Here is a 14,175-nt window from a genome sequence, read left to right on the forward strand (position 1 = left end):
AATACAACCTATTCCTAGGTTAAAGGGGGCAGGGCAGGGAAGGGGGAGAAGGGAGGGTAGTAGTAGGGCTTCCAACTTGAAAATAAAAGCTGAAGCATGACCTGCATCATCATTACTGGGCCCTTGACAGAGCAGGGTCTGTCAAATGTAGAATCTTGTGTAAGCTTCAGCTTTCTCTGTTTACCTCTTGTTGGTCCTATGAAGATTGTTACACTTCCTCCCCTCTTAAAATCTTTTTCCTGACTTCAGTTGAAATTTCCTACCAGGGTGTTGGTTCCTGACTATTTTTTTCCTGCCTTGGGCTTTATTATTACCTGTTTAGAGTCCTGTTGCTTCTGCAGTCACTGATTTAAGCTGTGCTGAGCGGAATTACTTTCTTTACCATGAACTGTGAGTATTAAAAGTGTGTTACTGCAGCAGCTTGCTGGGACACAGTTTTGAACTACAGACACAATCCTGAGTAGCAATGTTCATCTGTCTGATGGTGTTGACACAGATAGCATTGGAAGCAGGCTTTGGAATAATGACAAAAAAGTTGATGCTTTCCAGTAGTTTGGTGTTGGTTGCACTGATGATCAAAACTGTCTTTTTCCATAATATGAAAAAAAATTGTTCTACTGGGAGACAGAGATGGTGACTGTCTCAGAGTCAGTGTAAGTCATTCTGCTCCTTCTAGGAGAGAGACTAACCTTAATACCCTTAAGTTTTAACATTTAGTAGATCAGTGAGCTGCCTTATAGAGTGCCATTTTCTAGTTGCTGCTATTGCTTTTAGGCAGTGTGTATAGCTGTTCTTTTTTTTCCCTTGTTCCTGCAATTTGGAGGCTTTCTAGTACAGCCTGCCAAGATGTTGCTGATTTATGACACATGCACAGTGGTTTTATTCTGTGGACTGATACCCACTTGGAGCACAAAGGAAATGGGAGTTTGCTGATGTCTGTTTAATTAGAATGGTTTCTGGTTACTTTGGTTGAGGCTTGAAATGAACAGTAATGCCTATGTTTCTGTGGACCTTTAAATACAGTGTTCTGTAAGCCCTTTCCTTCCTTCCTTCCTTGTTCTTTACTGTCCCCTACCCTACCAGCAAATAATGTCAACAATCTTTATAATGAGACAGGTTTCTAACCTACATCAATCTATGTGAATTAAAAATTGCAGAAATATCTCTAGATTTAAGATGGTCAGCTTTCATTGACTGTGAAGGCATGGGGGGAAAAAAGTCTGTTCTATTACGGATTGAAAATTCTTGCCTTTTTTGTGTTGATGTAAAGGCTCTGTTGTTTTTACTTTGCTCTCACGTTGTGTGCTGAATCAGCAGCTGCACAGGGCAGCCCTGGTGTGGTCAGGGCCATTGTGACTGATCATCTTACCTTGCAGCAGCTGCTCAGTAGATGTTTCTGGCTTCCCTTTACATCAAAGGCAGGAAGAGGAACTGGTCTATCTCATAACCTGCTGCTAGACTTCGGTGGACATAGTGCAGGTCACATACTTCCCCATCTTATAGCTTAGATGGAAGAGAAAGAGAAGAAACAAATGATAAGTCATTGTAAAGATTACATTGTGGTGTTACAGGTTATGACAAGATCTAGGTTGTTTTTCTTTTCCCCAGCAGGGGCATCAGGATCATAAGATCAAGGTGGGGAGAGGGAAGCAAACAAACCATGTACTGTAGAAAGCTTCCTAAAGACAGAGCATCCTGATGTGGCAGGAAGAAGCTTAGTTATGCCTCTCCCACAGAGTCCCAATAGTACTAAAGTTTTTCCTCCAAGGAAAATGAAGTTGGAAGGTGGTAGAAGGGAACTGGAGGAAAATCTAAGCAAAGAGAATAATGTGAGGCATCTGCTTGTTTCAGGGTAAAGTCCAAATCCAAATAGTTGTAATACATTAAAGTTCACTATTGCATTTTTCCATGCTTTTGATTATGATTGCCATGATGCAACTTCTAGACTCTCCAGTTACATGAGCAGTGTTCTGATAGAAAAGCAGGGAGCTTTTTGTAACTGGCTTTTCAGCCACAAGCTGTAAGACTTTGCACCATTCTGCAGAATCCTTTTGATAGCAGGTTTGGGCTGGGAGAGAAATATCTCGTGCCCATCCTTCACTTTTCAGTTAGAATTTTAGGGAATATTGCTAGCATAGGAAGGAAAAGGTATAAGATTTTTAACCAGGATGCACTAAGGCCTTGCTCTTTCTTCCATCCTCTGGATGCACAACGTGGGACACAGAAGGGACAGACAATGACAAGGCAATGAGAAGAAGCAAGCTGCCTTTGTTGGTAAAAAAAAAAAACAGTAATGACAGAAAACATGGATGCTAAAACTGTTGGTGTAATTTAATGTGGATATACAAGTAAAAATACTAAATATAATTTTACTTGTTGATCTGGCTATTGCAAAAGGACCATGATCCATTAGTAGCCAGATAGAAATAGAAGTGGTCCAAGAAGATAAAAAAAAAAGCCAAGTATCCTTTCCAGAGGGAAAGATCATTTGCTACTCTAGGGAACATATAAGCACTTCAATGAAAATTTTGGTTTAAATGAAACAACGTCCACAGTATGCCATAAAAAATAATTGGAGAAATTTGTTCATAATTTTGGTTAGTATTTTACATGCTAATAATTATTTTATTTTCAGACCTGTACAAAGTATCATGTAGTAGTGTGTCATATGGTTACATACCACGAATAACACGTAGTGGGTGGCCGGTCCTTTTTGTTATTTTTCTTGGTTTCCTGGCATGGTTTAAGTCCAGGTTGAGACTCCCCAGTACTTCAAATTTGCTGATTTTGCTAGAGCAGCGTCTTTAAGGAGACATTGACTGTTAGGTTTAGGCTCAGTTTTTAGGTTGTTTCCAGACAAAGACTTTACATCCTAACACAGGCAGGAAGCTTATAAACTCCCTTCCCCGTCTGCAGGCACTTCCACGTGTTTTACTTCACACAGGAGAATAATCTCAGGCATGTGTTTTTGCTGCTTGTGGGGATAAAACAGGAGTCCTGTTTACTATGCCATAGACTTTAATAGATAATTTATTAATACATGAACACAATCACGATTGCTTTCTAAAAATAAAATGATGCCATTAAAATACCAGAAGATAATGAGAACTGTTAGTTAATGTTAGTGAGCATTGCTAATGCTATGTGAGTCTGTATCACTAGGAAAATGATCTCATGTTAGGCAGTGGGCTGTCAAACTCTTTTCCTAGTAAAAGTACAAATCAACTTTTCTTACTTTGCAAGTATGAGATCTCATTAGAACTTAGTTTGTATTATAGGCTAACTTGATGAGTGTTCTGATAGTTTCTTCTAATTTACTTGTAACTCCATGTTTTTAATAGCATGGTGGGGATTTTACTTGTCTTTGAGTCAAATTCTCCTTTTGAGTCAAAACAAAGTATTGATATTTTGCCTAGATGTTTAATATCCAAGGACAAGACGATTGTGCAGTCACCATACCTAACCTGCTAATATTGGAACTGGCATTTGCAAAGGAAAGGAAAAAAAAAGAGAGTGCTAATTTCTTTTAGAGGTAGAGGAGGTGAAGAGTGGGAACAGAAACTTATTAAACACAACATTCTTGGTATTCCACAGATGGTAAAAATGGGTTACTAGTCTGCACTGCAGCAAGTGCAGTATATTCAAGGTGGAAATAATAATCAGTAGCTAGACATTAATTTTATTTACAGAAATAAAATGCTAAGCAGTATTTTAATAACTTTAAATGACAGAGCCTATATATGTATTGTACATTCAATTTGAGTAGTCTAGACAGACTGTTTTCCAAGGAAAATACATTTTCATCAGTATTTGTGGTATGATTCATGGTGGTGAAGAAGCAAATAACTTTTTATGACTGGAAGTTGCTTTAACTTGCAGCCACAAGGAACCATGTCAATGACCGGATGATAGTGGTGGAAACTAACATTTTATAGCAATAGAGGTCTACACCTTATGCTGAGCTGAAGGTTTTATTTTTCCAAGGATAGCAATATATCACAAAACATTCTGCCATTGTTTACAAACAACCAGAGGTTGCAGCCCACAGTTTAGATTTGTAGTGCTTACAGGGAACTTAAAAGGTGTACAGGCTGTTGGGAGGTTGTTTTCCTCTAAGTAGTTGTAAACCTATGTGCACTCCCCCAGTGTAGAAGGGGCACACCAGCCATATCTTTTATGCATATTTAATGGTGAGCAAAGCATTAAAGAGTGATCTACAAGTTTGCTGGACTTATATTTGCAGTCTGGCAAGTGATGTTATACAGCTTCATACATGCTTTGGTTGGGTTTATTTTCTCTCTCTAACTCCAGTAAAGGCAACAGGTTGTACTTAAAACTTTGTATGCTGTCTGCCCCAAATAAAAAGAAAGGAAATCTCTGAATGACTGTTGTAAGCCTCTGCAACTGAGGTTGGGGTTTTTCAGAGTGACTGGTGAGCAGGTCTGTAGGGCACCTATTCTTGACTAGAGAAATTGTAGTAGGAATTTGAAAGTCTGATAATCCACCAGGAAAAACTCACCTTCTGTAAGTAAGATTTAAAAGTGTGTATGAATATAAACATTTAAATAATGCTACAACAAAATACATTGGAGACTAACAGAATGGTTGTGTGTAGCAATCTAACCAGGAAAGATACTGGGGGGTAGAAATTGCAGTTAGTCTCAGTCTCGTTTATAGAGGCTTACCAGCAGTAAACTCTTACAATTTTGCTACTGGAACTTTAATAATTTAAAAAAAAAAAATCTTATCACATAATGATGTGGAGCGGAAGAATACACCATATTGTGTTTTAAAATCACAGTGTTTAAAATCTCTGTCCTAATAACTTAAAAGATTTAAGTTTATATCTAATATACCATGATTCTGCAAATGACACCGTGTGAAATGACATCCTCATGAGGAGCATGATGCAGGGTCAGGCTTGTGAAAAGTTCACATGTGTTCTTCAGACCAGTTGGGTAATACTGCAGTATAATTGTTAAAAGTGTGTGCCAGAGCTTGATTCAGTTAGTTTGAGATCATAATAGAATGAAAGAAACAAGTGGAATTGTGATCTTATAGGCACTGATCTGCTGGACTGCATCCTCATACAGGGCCATAAAGTAATACTAGCTGCCTCACCTTCTGCATGGATAGCATTGAGTGACTCTAAAAGATCAATGTGCACATAGACAAACATTTAGGTACCAGGATTCATTAAGAGTTAGTGTTTCCCCTTGTACACGTTTCCTTGTTGTATAAAGAGGTTATTTTTGTATAACCTAGAAAATTCTTCAAAACCCATTGCCACTTTTGTAAAGGCAACGTGTAATCTGAGTATTTGCATTTGCTAAAGAACATCCTGCTTATATAGGAACTAATGAAATGTCAATGGGGAGGGGGGAGGAGGAAATTTCTTCATCTCTAGGGTCAATCTGTGCATCAGAAGTTACATCTTAGTGCATGTAATTTCACAGTGGTTGACCATCAGGTTAAAAATAGTCCTGTTGACCACACACAGTGTAACATTCTTTAAATTAAAATTTGGCTGTGCTGATAGCTAAAGAATTATTTATTAAAGTCAGTGCTTATAGACAGAAGCAGCTAGGGAATGGATTTAAGATGATAAATAAATAAATATTATGGAAAATATGCATACATTTATAATTGTTGTGAGAAATATTTCCCAAATACTAGTTAATGCAACTGGAAAGAGTAGTTGACAATTATTTTTAGCTTCATAAAGATCTGTAAGTTTCCAAGGTAAAAGTGAAATAGTCTTGGTTCTTTTTTTCTGTAATTTTTTTTTCCTTTTCAAAAATCACATGGCTTACTGAATGGATGGCAAAATGGTTTCAATTGGCTTACTGTGCAATGAACTTTCTGGTTGTTGCTGTAAGGGTAAGGAAATTGTTGGAGAGGAGAAAAGCAGTATCTGTATTCTACAGATTTCTAAGCATAGTTGGATCATATGTTGCAGGGTTAAATCCAATGGAGTTAAACAAAAACGTGAAACGTGGGAATTGAATTTTAAGAAGAGAATGTTAAGACTTCTATAGTTGGGAATGCAGTACTTCACTTTTATTCTGGCATTTACGGTTTTTAATACATACATTCCCTGCTGTGAAATAACAGCTCTCAATGGATCTTTTCTGGGGGTTTCTTTTTTAAAACATAAATAGCAAAGTCTGAATTTCCAGTGCTCATATAAAAATGCACTGTCACTTGGTAATTTGGTGCTAGGCTTGTAGATTTTATATGGAATCATCTTTGGAGAGAAACTGTATGAGATTTTTGCATACTCAAAGACCAGCAGGTACACCTGTGGACTTTTGAGAGTTTTTTTCTTTGTTATAAGCATAATCATGCAGATTCATGAGGATCTACTGTAATATGATTCACAGAACACGTTGTGATGAGCTACTCTAGTTCTGGTGCTCTAATGACTTTCCATGGAATTATAGAATATCTTGAGTTGTAAGAGACCCCCAAGGATCAATTTTCATTCTGTTTTAATGCTGTTTGCTCCACTTCATTGTTGGCTTTCCATCTGTGATGGCTGAACCATAGCAAACAGAATCGTAGCATGGTTTGGGTTGGAAGGGACCTGGTCCCACCCCCTTGCCATAGGCAGGAACAGCTCCCAGTAGACCATGTTGTTCAGAGCCCCATCCTACCTGGCCTTAAACATTTCTATCTGCCTACTATCTTCCTGGGCAACTGTTCCAGTGTCTGACCACACTCATCATAAAAAATATCTTCCTTGTATCCAATCTACACCTCTGCTTTTTCACCTTAAAATCATTGTCCCTATCCTGTCACTACCAGACCCTGGTAAAAAGGCTTCCTCTTATAAGGATATATCCTGTATATATTGAAAGTCTGCAACATGATCTGCCCAGATCCTTCTTTTCTCCAGACTGAAAACCCCAGCTCTCTCAGCCTTTATTCATTGGAGAGGTGTTCCAACCTGTCTGCTTGGTTTTGTGCCCCTCCTCTGGACCTGCTCTAACCAGGTCCATGTCTGTCTTGTACTGGGGACCCAAAATCTGAATGTGGAACTTCAGGTGAGGTCTCACTGTGCAAGTCTGACCAGCTTTTTGATGAAGACCCTCTTGTCTCTCTTGTTCAGGTGAATCCCATCAGCTCCCAACAGACCCAGCTGCTCAGAGGTAGAACTTGATCATAGAAGCCAAAGCATGAGTATTTATGCTCCAGTACACAGACCTTATTTGATGTTTGTAATTGATCTGGCATCACACTACGTCATGTGAAATTATGTTTTTCTGTAATAGGTATTGCTTTTTTTTTTTTCTTTTGTAGGGAAATGAAGTTAAGACAGTGCAGAAGTAGTGCATTGTAGTTGCATTGTAGTTGGGACAGAGCACATTAATTGACTGGATAGATGATGAGATAGGTCTTGTGTGTAGTCTGTAGTCTTGGTGTAGTTCGTTTACCAAAGATGTTTGGAGAGTCACATCTTTCTTTCAAATTTCTGTGATTTCATCATATGAGGCTATCTCTATGGGGGAATGTTGCATTACTAAGACAACTTCTTTAGCTTAGTTGTCATTAGATACAATTGCTTTTGTCTCACAGATATTTTGCTTCCCAATATATTGATTTGTTTCAAATTAAATATAGAAATTGCATTTCTAGTTAAAAGAGAAATGTTAACAATTGCTGGTTAAAAATCAGCACAGATGAAACTTGTTATTTCCTGTGGTACATCCACAGAATTGTGACCTTTTTCCTGAATCTGTCTCTCTTGTTCAGAATAACACAGTTGAACAAGGACAGCATTGGTTGTTTCACAAATATTAAGACTCCATTATGTGATAATTGTTACAGTAAGAGTGGTAGCTTTTAAAAGATCTGTAACTTTTTTTTGTTTGTTTCATGGACTGTAGTATGTTCTTTAATGACCAAAGTGTAATTGATAGCTGAAAAGGTCAAGCAAATTCCAAGTAAAGATTGGAGTATTATCATCCAAACTCAAGTCTATTTGAGAGATTTTTCTCATAGTAGGTAAGGAGTTCACCAAGAGAAATAATCTATTCCTATGATTTACTGCCTTGTAAGCTTTTTCTCTAGCAGGGAAGTAATCCCATAAAACGTCTGCTTGAAAAGTAGCATGCCTGTGCTTGCTGTCTTTCAGAAAAATTCTGAATCAGCAGAATGGGAACCAGATGGATGGGAGAAGCAGAAGCATAATGACAGGCAGAAAATAATAAAAAAGTGCAGATGTGTGGGGAGAGAACACAGACATCTTAGAACTAAAGCATAAAGGAGAAGATTATTCAAAATGCAGCATGTAGGAGGCATATATAGTTGGGGCTTAAAAAAAATATATATAGAAAAATGTTACTATTTCCTAAGCCCAAGTGACCTCATTTTAGACTTGCTTCCTTTTGGTTACCAAGAGGACATATGCCCGGACCTTTGTAGGAAATCTGGCTGCCAGCTGGCACAGCACCTTTCAAAGAGACCTAATTTTGTATTTACAGAACTTGCAAATATCAGCCACTTCCATCTGTAGTAGCCTGCTCTTTGTAGCATCTGTTAAACTGCATTTTAACAGTTAGTATTAACTTTCTTTGCCAACCCATTAATAAGGGTGAGGCCATTAAGAGCTGTCAATAGTGCCAAAAAAAGTGTTTTAATTTTGTGAGGTCTTTGGGTTCATGCTCTTCTTTTTCACCAATTTGCATCTTTTGGCAGGGTCTAGGATATTATTTTCTATGATGAAATATCATCTTGCCCTATTTTAACTCGGTATTGAGAGAAGGCTGGAATAAGTCCTTTGTAGTAATAGCAGAATCTGCCATATTGCATTCAATGTTAAAATTGGAGACAGTTATTTGGAATACTGGCTTCAGTTTTTCTGGGATAGAAATCAAAGTATTGAGCACATCGTCATATTATATAATCATTTGTTCAGCTAAATAGAATTCAATGTGGGTAACAAGGGAACAGATTCAGTTCTCTTGCTCTGGCTCTACCTACTACAACATCTTTTTCTGTCTCTGGCCAGCTTGGGGCAGCTGCCTGGGGAGCTCTCTTAGCAGGCAGAGCTGCTCTGGCAGAGTTCAGGTGATGACAGGCTGCCTATTTGTGTTAATTTAATATGAGAAAGGAAGCCACCTCAGATCCTGAAGAGGCAAAATGGGTACTGCCATGTGGCAGACACTGGTTCAGCATCCATCTGCTTCAGTTTGTAGCTCCAATCTTTCACTGATTTCAATCTGTCTTAAACCTTGACAGTGTCAATTAGTTCTTGTACACTTGTAACCAATGCTTGACATCCAGGTAAGTCTAACTTGAGGAAAAAAATTTTTTTTTTTTTTTGGGAGGGGGGTTTAATTCTACAATACTTTGTAAAATTATTTGCATTAGAAGAGAAAATGCAAGTGTCTGTGGACAGTACCAGTGAAATTTTGCACCCAAATCTTAATTGAGATGGATTCTGTAGTATATAGCTGTACTGCTGAAAGGTTTGTCATTTATATGAAATTTATTTGTGTTTCTTTGAATTCCTATTAATATATTTTCTGGGTTTTTTTCAGCTCTTCGTTGTAGCCTCCAGTTTCTTGGAAACATTGCTGCAGGAAATGAGGATTCCCAGAATAGCATTTGGAAGTGTGCTTTCCCAGATCTCTTCTTGTAAGCATGGACGAGTGTTTTTTTAATAATGTAATTTCTGTGGTTATATTCAAATCTTTTGTACATGATAGTTGTGCCTCCACTGGCACCATAAAGCTTTGAAAAATAACTTTGGGGAGAATGGGCTGGTTAAGACCATATCCTGTAGATGTTTTTTTTGTTAGTCAACCGGAGGCGTCAGGACCTTTAAAAACCTGCTTCTTCTAAACTAACAGTAAACTGATTTCATTTAACAGAAACTGCAAGAAAACCCTATTTCATAGATATTTCAAATTATGATATATATTATAATTATAACTATAATTATAATTATAACTATAATTATAATAAATATAATTATAATTATGATATTTCAAATTATGATCTTCAGAGGTTTATTTCAGAGGTGTTTTTGAGTAGTTATACTCATTTCCAAGAACATAGCTTTTTCATTATTCACATTGCTGCTATGATGACCTGTCACTATTTGGGGATCAGACGTAACCAGCAAGTGTAATTTAATCTCTGTGTCTTCAGATCTTCTGATGTCCTCCTAACCTCACCAGGATATATTCTGGAGGTTTGATGACACATGTAGAATGAAAGATTACATAAATGATTTTGTGTGATCACGTGACATTATTGTTGATGTGTGGCCACATTTTTCACTGTGAGTTAGTAACAAAGGCACATTAATTCATTTGGATGCCCATTCTGAGTGTGTTTACTGGAGCCCAGTCATCAGCAGTAGGTATATAAATACCTCATCATAACAGAAGCAGATAATTTTTATGGTTTCACTCGATTTCTAGATCTCCAACTAGCTTCAGTTTAGCATTAGTTTTCTAAACTGCTTGTTAAGCTTGTCCTTCAGGTAAGAGTGGGATGCTTTTCTTTGCACGACTTCTGACCCTCTTAGTCAATGACAAGCTCATGATTCTCTAAAAGATGGCAAGGAACAACAACTCAGTGAGCTGAATACTGCTGATCTGTTTTTCCAGGATCAGTTTTAACTTACTCTCTTAACTCCTTATTTTCTCTTGAAGGACATGCCTAATGTACAGTGATGAGAAAATTGTTGCCTATTGTTGTATGGTCCTTTTCACCTGCCTTAACTCAGAAAAAGTGAGAGAACTATTGGATCCTGGAAACTTGACTGTGGCTCTTCATGTCCTGAAAGTCTACAGAGAGCAGTTGGAGTCTGAGTGGTCGTATGTATCTCTAGATTTCCTCCCTCCCTCTTAATTAAATGTTTTTCTAGTGTAAATCTGTATTAAAATGCCTAAAACTGTGACACTCCTAAGTAGTAAACAAAGATCTATTTAGAAGTTAGAGATAAAGTAGATTAATTTTCATTATACTTTCATGGACTGTTCTGATGGCTGCTAAAATAAAACTACATTCTTGTTAAGGATCTAGAGAGGTATTTTTAAATCATGTTCTGGTTTGGTTTGGTTTTATAATGAAACAGGGTTCTAGAAAGCAAACTAATTTTTACTTGTGTACTGATTTGTGGAGACTTTGAAATAAAGTTAATGCAGTATTTAGTCTTACAGACTACAGCTATTGGGTCATGCTAGGAAGATGTATATGACTAATGCTTATGCATACCACATAAAATATGGGGTTTTTTCCTTTTTTTTTATTCTTCTCAGAATATAAACAGTGTTCAGAAAGTAAACTTTAAAAGTTTCAGGGTTGGGTGACCAGACTTATATTTAAAAAGTGACAAACTGAGGGTTTGTTTGACATCTGTCAATACAAGCACACGTGAAATATTGCTTTTCAGAATTATCCTTCATTTTATTTATGTTGAGAAGATAATGCTGAAATGTATTTTGACTGAGATATAAGAGCTGGGGAGAGCTGGAAGATGTTGTCATGGTGTTAAATTTACATATTGAAAATAATTGCAGAAAAAATACAGCATCAAAACAAATGCTGAGGTATCCATTTCCATTATCTTTCTAGTGTGAAGTGCATTCTGCTGCTGTTGCAATGAAAAGTTGGGTATTTTGACATTGATATGTGAAAAGCTAAGCATTGTATTTGGGTCATTGTGGCTCCTGGCATGTTGCTGTCTCTATGGAAAAATTTTGAAATTGTGTAGGTTTGTATGTGCTGTATGCTGATAATAGCTGTTCTTTCATTAGAGTCTTCTGTTTTTAAAACATTTTTGGATATTGAATGAAATGCAGTTTTCTACAATTAGTTTTGTGAAAGACAGACACATTAATTCACTATTGCTTTGAGTATATGTTTTGTGTAAGTTTGGATTCTACTGTATCACTGCTCTTGCTTTGGTGTCCATTTTTATCATTGCATATAATCTTTCTGGTTTGAACTAATTCTTGGTCACTACTAAAGCACCTTTTTTTTCCTTCATTTAGTAATTATGTTACTTTCTGATATGGAAGAGTATGGATGCAATATAGTAATGTAAAAGCTTATAAAAAGATTTGTCTCTTTTCTTACGAAGTCTAAAGTTCCTACTTCTGAAGTTAAAAATACTTAATTCCTTCCTAACTTGTGTCCGAGATGGAGCATCCAGTTTTTTATTACAACACATAAAAAAGGAATGCCCTGTGTGTTTATTTCTGTTTGCTGGGCTATCTTGCTGCCAGATGCTGCTTTTACATATTGAAAATCTTTCTTGAGATTTGGTTATAGGTAAAACTTCAATTTACAATTTTATTCCCTTTTTTAAAATTTTGCGGTGAAATTTATGACTTAATGTTCCTTTATGTAAGTATCCAATGAGTTCCACAAATAAACACATATGATGCTCAAGTTATTTTTACATTTGCTGCCATGAACCATTATGACAAAGAGAGGGCATCCAGGACAAATATTTCAATTTAATGCCATTGGATGAACTGTTGTCTCTCTCATGGGAAAATCTGGCTGGCATGTATTGGTTTTCTGCTCTTCACCTATCACAGGAGGGAAAGCACATCTTTAAAATCTTTCTTCAGTGATCTGTCAATTTGTTCTCTGTCCATGATTCCACATTCTTGTTTAATGTCCATTTTTCCATTTCCAAGCTAGAAAAGTCCGTAGGGAAAGTTTGTGAGGAACCCCTCCACTCTTGCAGCAGTTCTGCAGGGAAAAGGCTGTGTCTGAGGAAATCTGAGATTATTTTGAGCAGTTCCTCAGGGCTTCCTTTAGGAAGCAGCTGTTGGTAGTGGATCTTTTACAATTCCTCTTCTGTCCACCATGAATCCCAGTTAAAGAGAGGGGAGGAATCATCTTTAAAGGAAAGGCACAGCTTTCTGGAATTTGCTTGTCACATTTGCCTATTTTTTAAATTCCAAAACTTTCAGTAGAAGGCAAGAATCTCCTGTTAGGGAAAAGGAAATGTCTCAGGTGTTGGGTATGCTTTCTGAGAGGGGTGGGTTATGGGAGATAAAGCCTAACTTTAGCAACTTCTGAATCTAATCAGTGATGAAAAGTCAAGCTATTCACTTTCAGTTTTTGAAACAGATCAGCTTAGTGAGATTTTGAGACCATAAGCACCCATCCTTTTTTCAAGTGTGTTTGTAGATTGACAGTGTAACAAAAATTGTCTCAGAATGTGACAAATAGGGAGGTAACAGTGCTGTGACGCACACTTGTGTCACCATAAGTGATACACTTATTAGTATTTTCTGTGACATGCTATGAGCTAAGATATAGTTTACGAATTTAAGAAAGAAGTCAGTTCTATAAGGAATGCCCTGGTTAAATTTTGTATTCAGTCTTTATATGATTGTACTTGCTTATCCAGACCATCGTGACACCAGGTGATCTGAAGTCTTATTTCACTAAGCTTATTGGTACTTGGAAGCATCAGAAATGCTTCTTCTCTGAAATTTGGGAACTTGCAGAATGTAATTCACACATAAAATAAATAAGCTCTTTATTTAAGAGGTAATACTTCTTCCTCTTTTTCTTCTAGAAGCTTGATCCTCTAAACAGCTCCAGGATTTTTTTTTAATATTGCTACCTTTGCCATCTTTAATATTAGATGCTGAGTGACATTTTAAAATAGTATTATCACATTTTAGAGAATGTATTTTTAAACTGCCTATAAACTTCTAGTCAACACAGCTTCTGAACTTGTTTCAGGCTAGCAATTCTGTAATCTTGAATAGTAGGAGCTCTTCTGAGGTTGCTGCTACTAATTCCCAAAAGCTATGATCTGAAGAAGTAGATTGTGTATCTCACACTGAGGTTCTTCAGAACATTGTCTAACTGGCTGTATACTGTTTTGTTTTGTAGCTTTTGGCTAAAATCTTAGAGCAAGAAGAAACTAGAAGTTTTAAGGACTGAAAGCCCTTGAAAAGACCTGTCTTGTCCTGAATGCTTGGACCTGTAGTTGGGCTTGTGCAGAGTACCCAGAGCTTGCTGCTCTTGGAAAATTTCAAGGAGCTATAGAACATACTTCAAAGTGTTTGTCTTTGCAAAGACACTGGCTTTACAGAAACAAGTTAGTTTCCTTTCCTTGATTTAATTTATGCCATACACTAATTAAATGATCCTATCTCCTTCATGGTTCTTAGCTGTGCAGTTGTC

The 14,175-nt window shown here is 37.0% G+C and overlaps 1 protein-coding gene across 2 annotated transcripts in view; it reads left to right on the plus strand.

Moving 5' to 3' along the window:
• Positions 1 to 14,175, plus strand: part of ATXN10 (ataxin 10) — a 91,805-nt gene that overhangs the window by 19,696 nt on the left and 57,934 nt on the right. For both annotated transcript variants that reach the window (XM_071733303.1, XM_071733302.1), the window contains exons 4-5: positions 9,546 to 9,642; positions 10,668 to 10,832. In XM_071733303.1, the coding sequence (XP_071589404.1) occupies positions 9,546 to 9,642; positions 10,668 to 10,832 (262 nt within the window). The remainder of the gene's footprint in view (positions 1 to 9,545; positions 9,643 to 10,667; positions 10,833 to 14,175) is intronic.

This window comes from Heliangelus exortis, chromosome 1 (assembly GCF_036169615.1).
Source record: "Heliangelus exortis chromosome 1, bHelExo1.hap1, whole genome shotgun sequence".
Lineage (NCBI taxonomy): Eukaryota > Metazoa > Chordata > Aves > Apodiformes > Trochilidae > Heliangelus > Heliangelus exortis.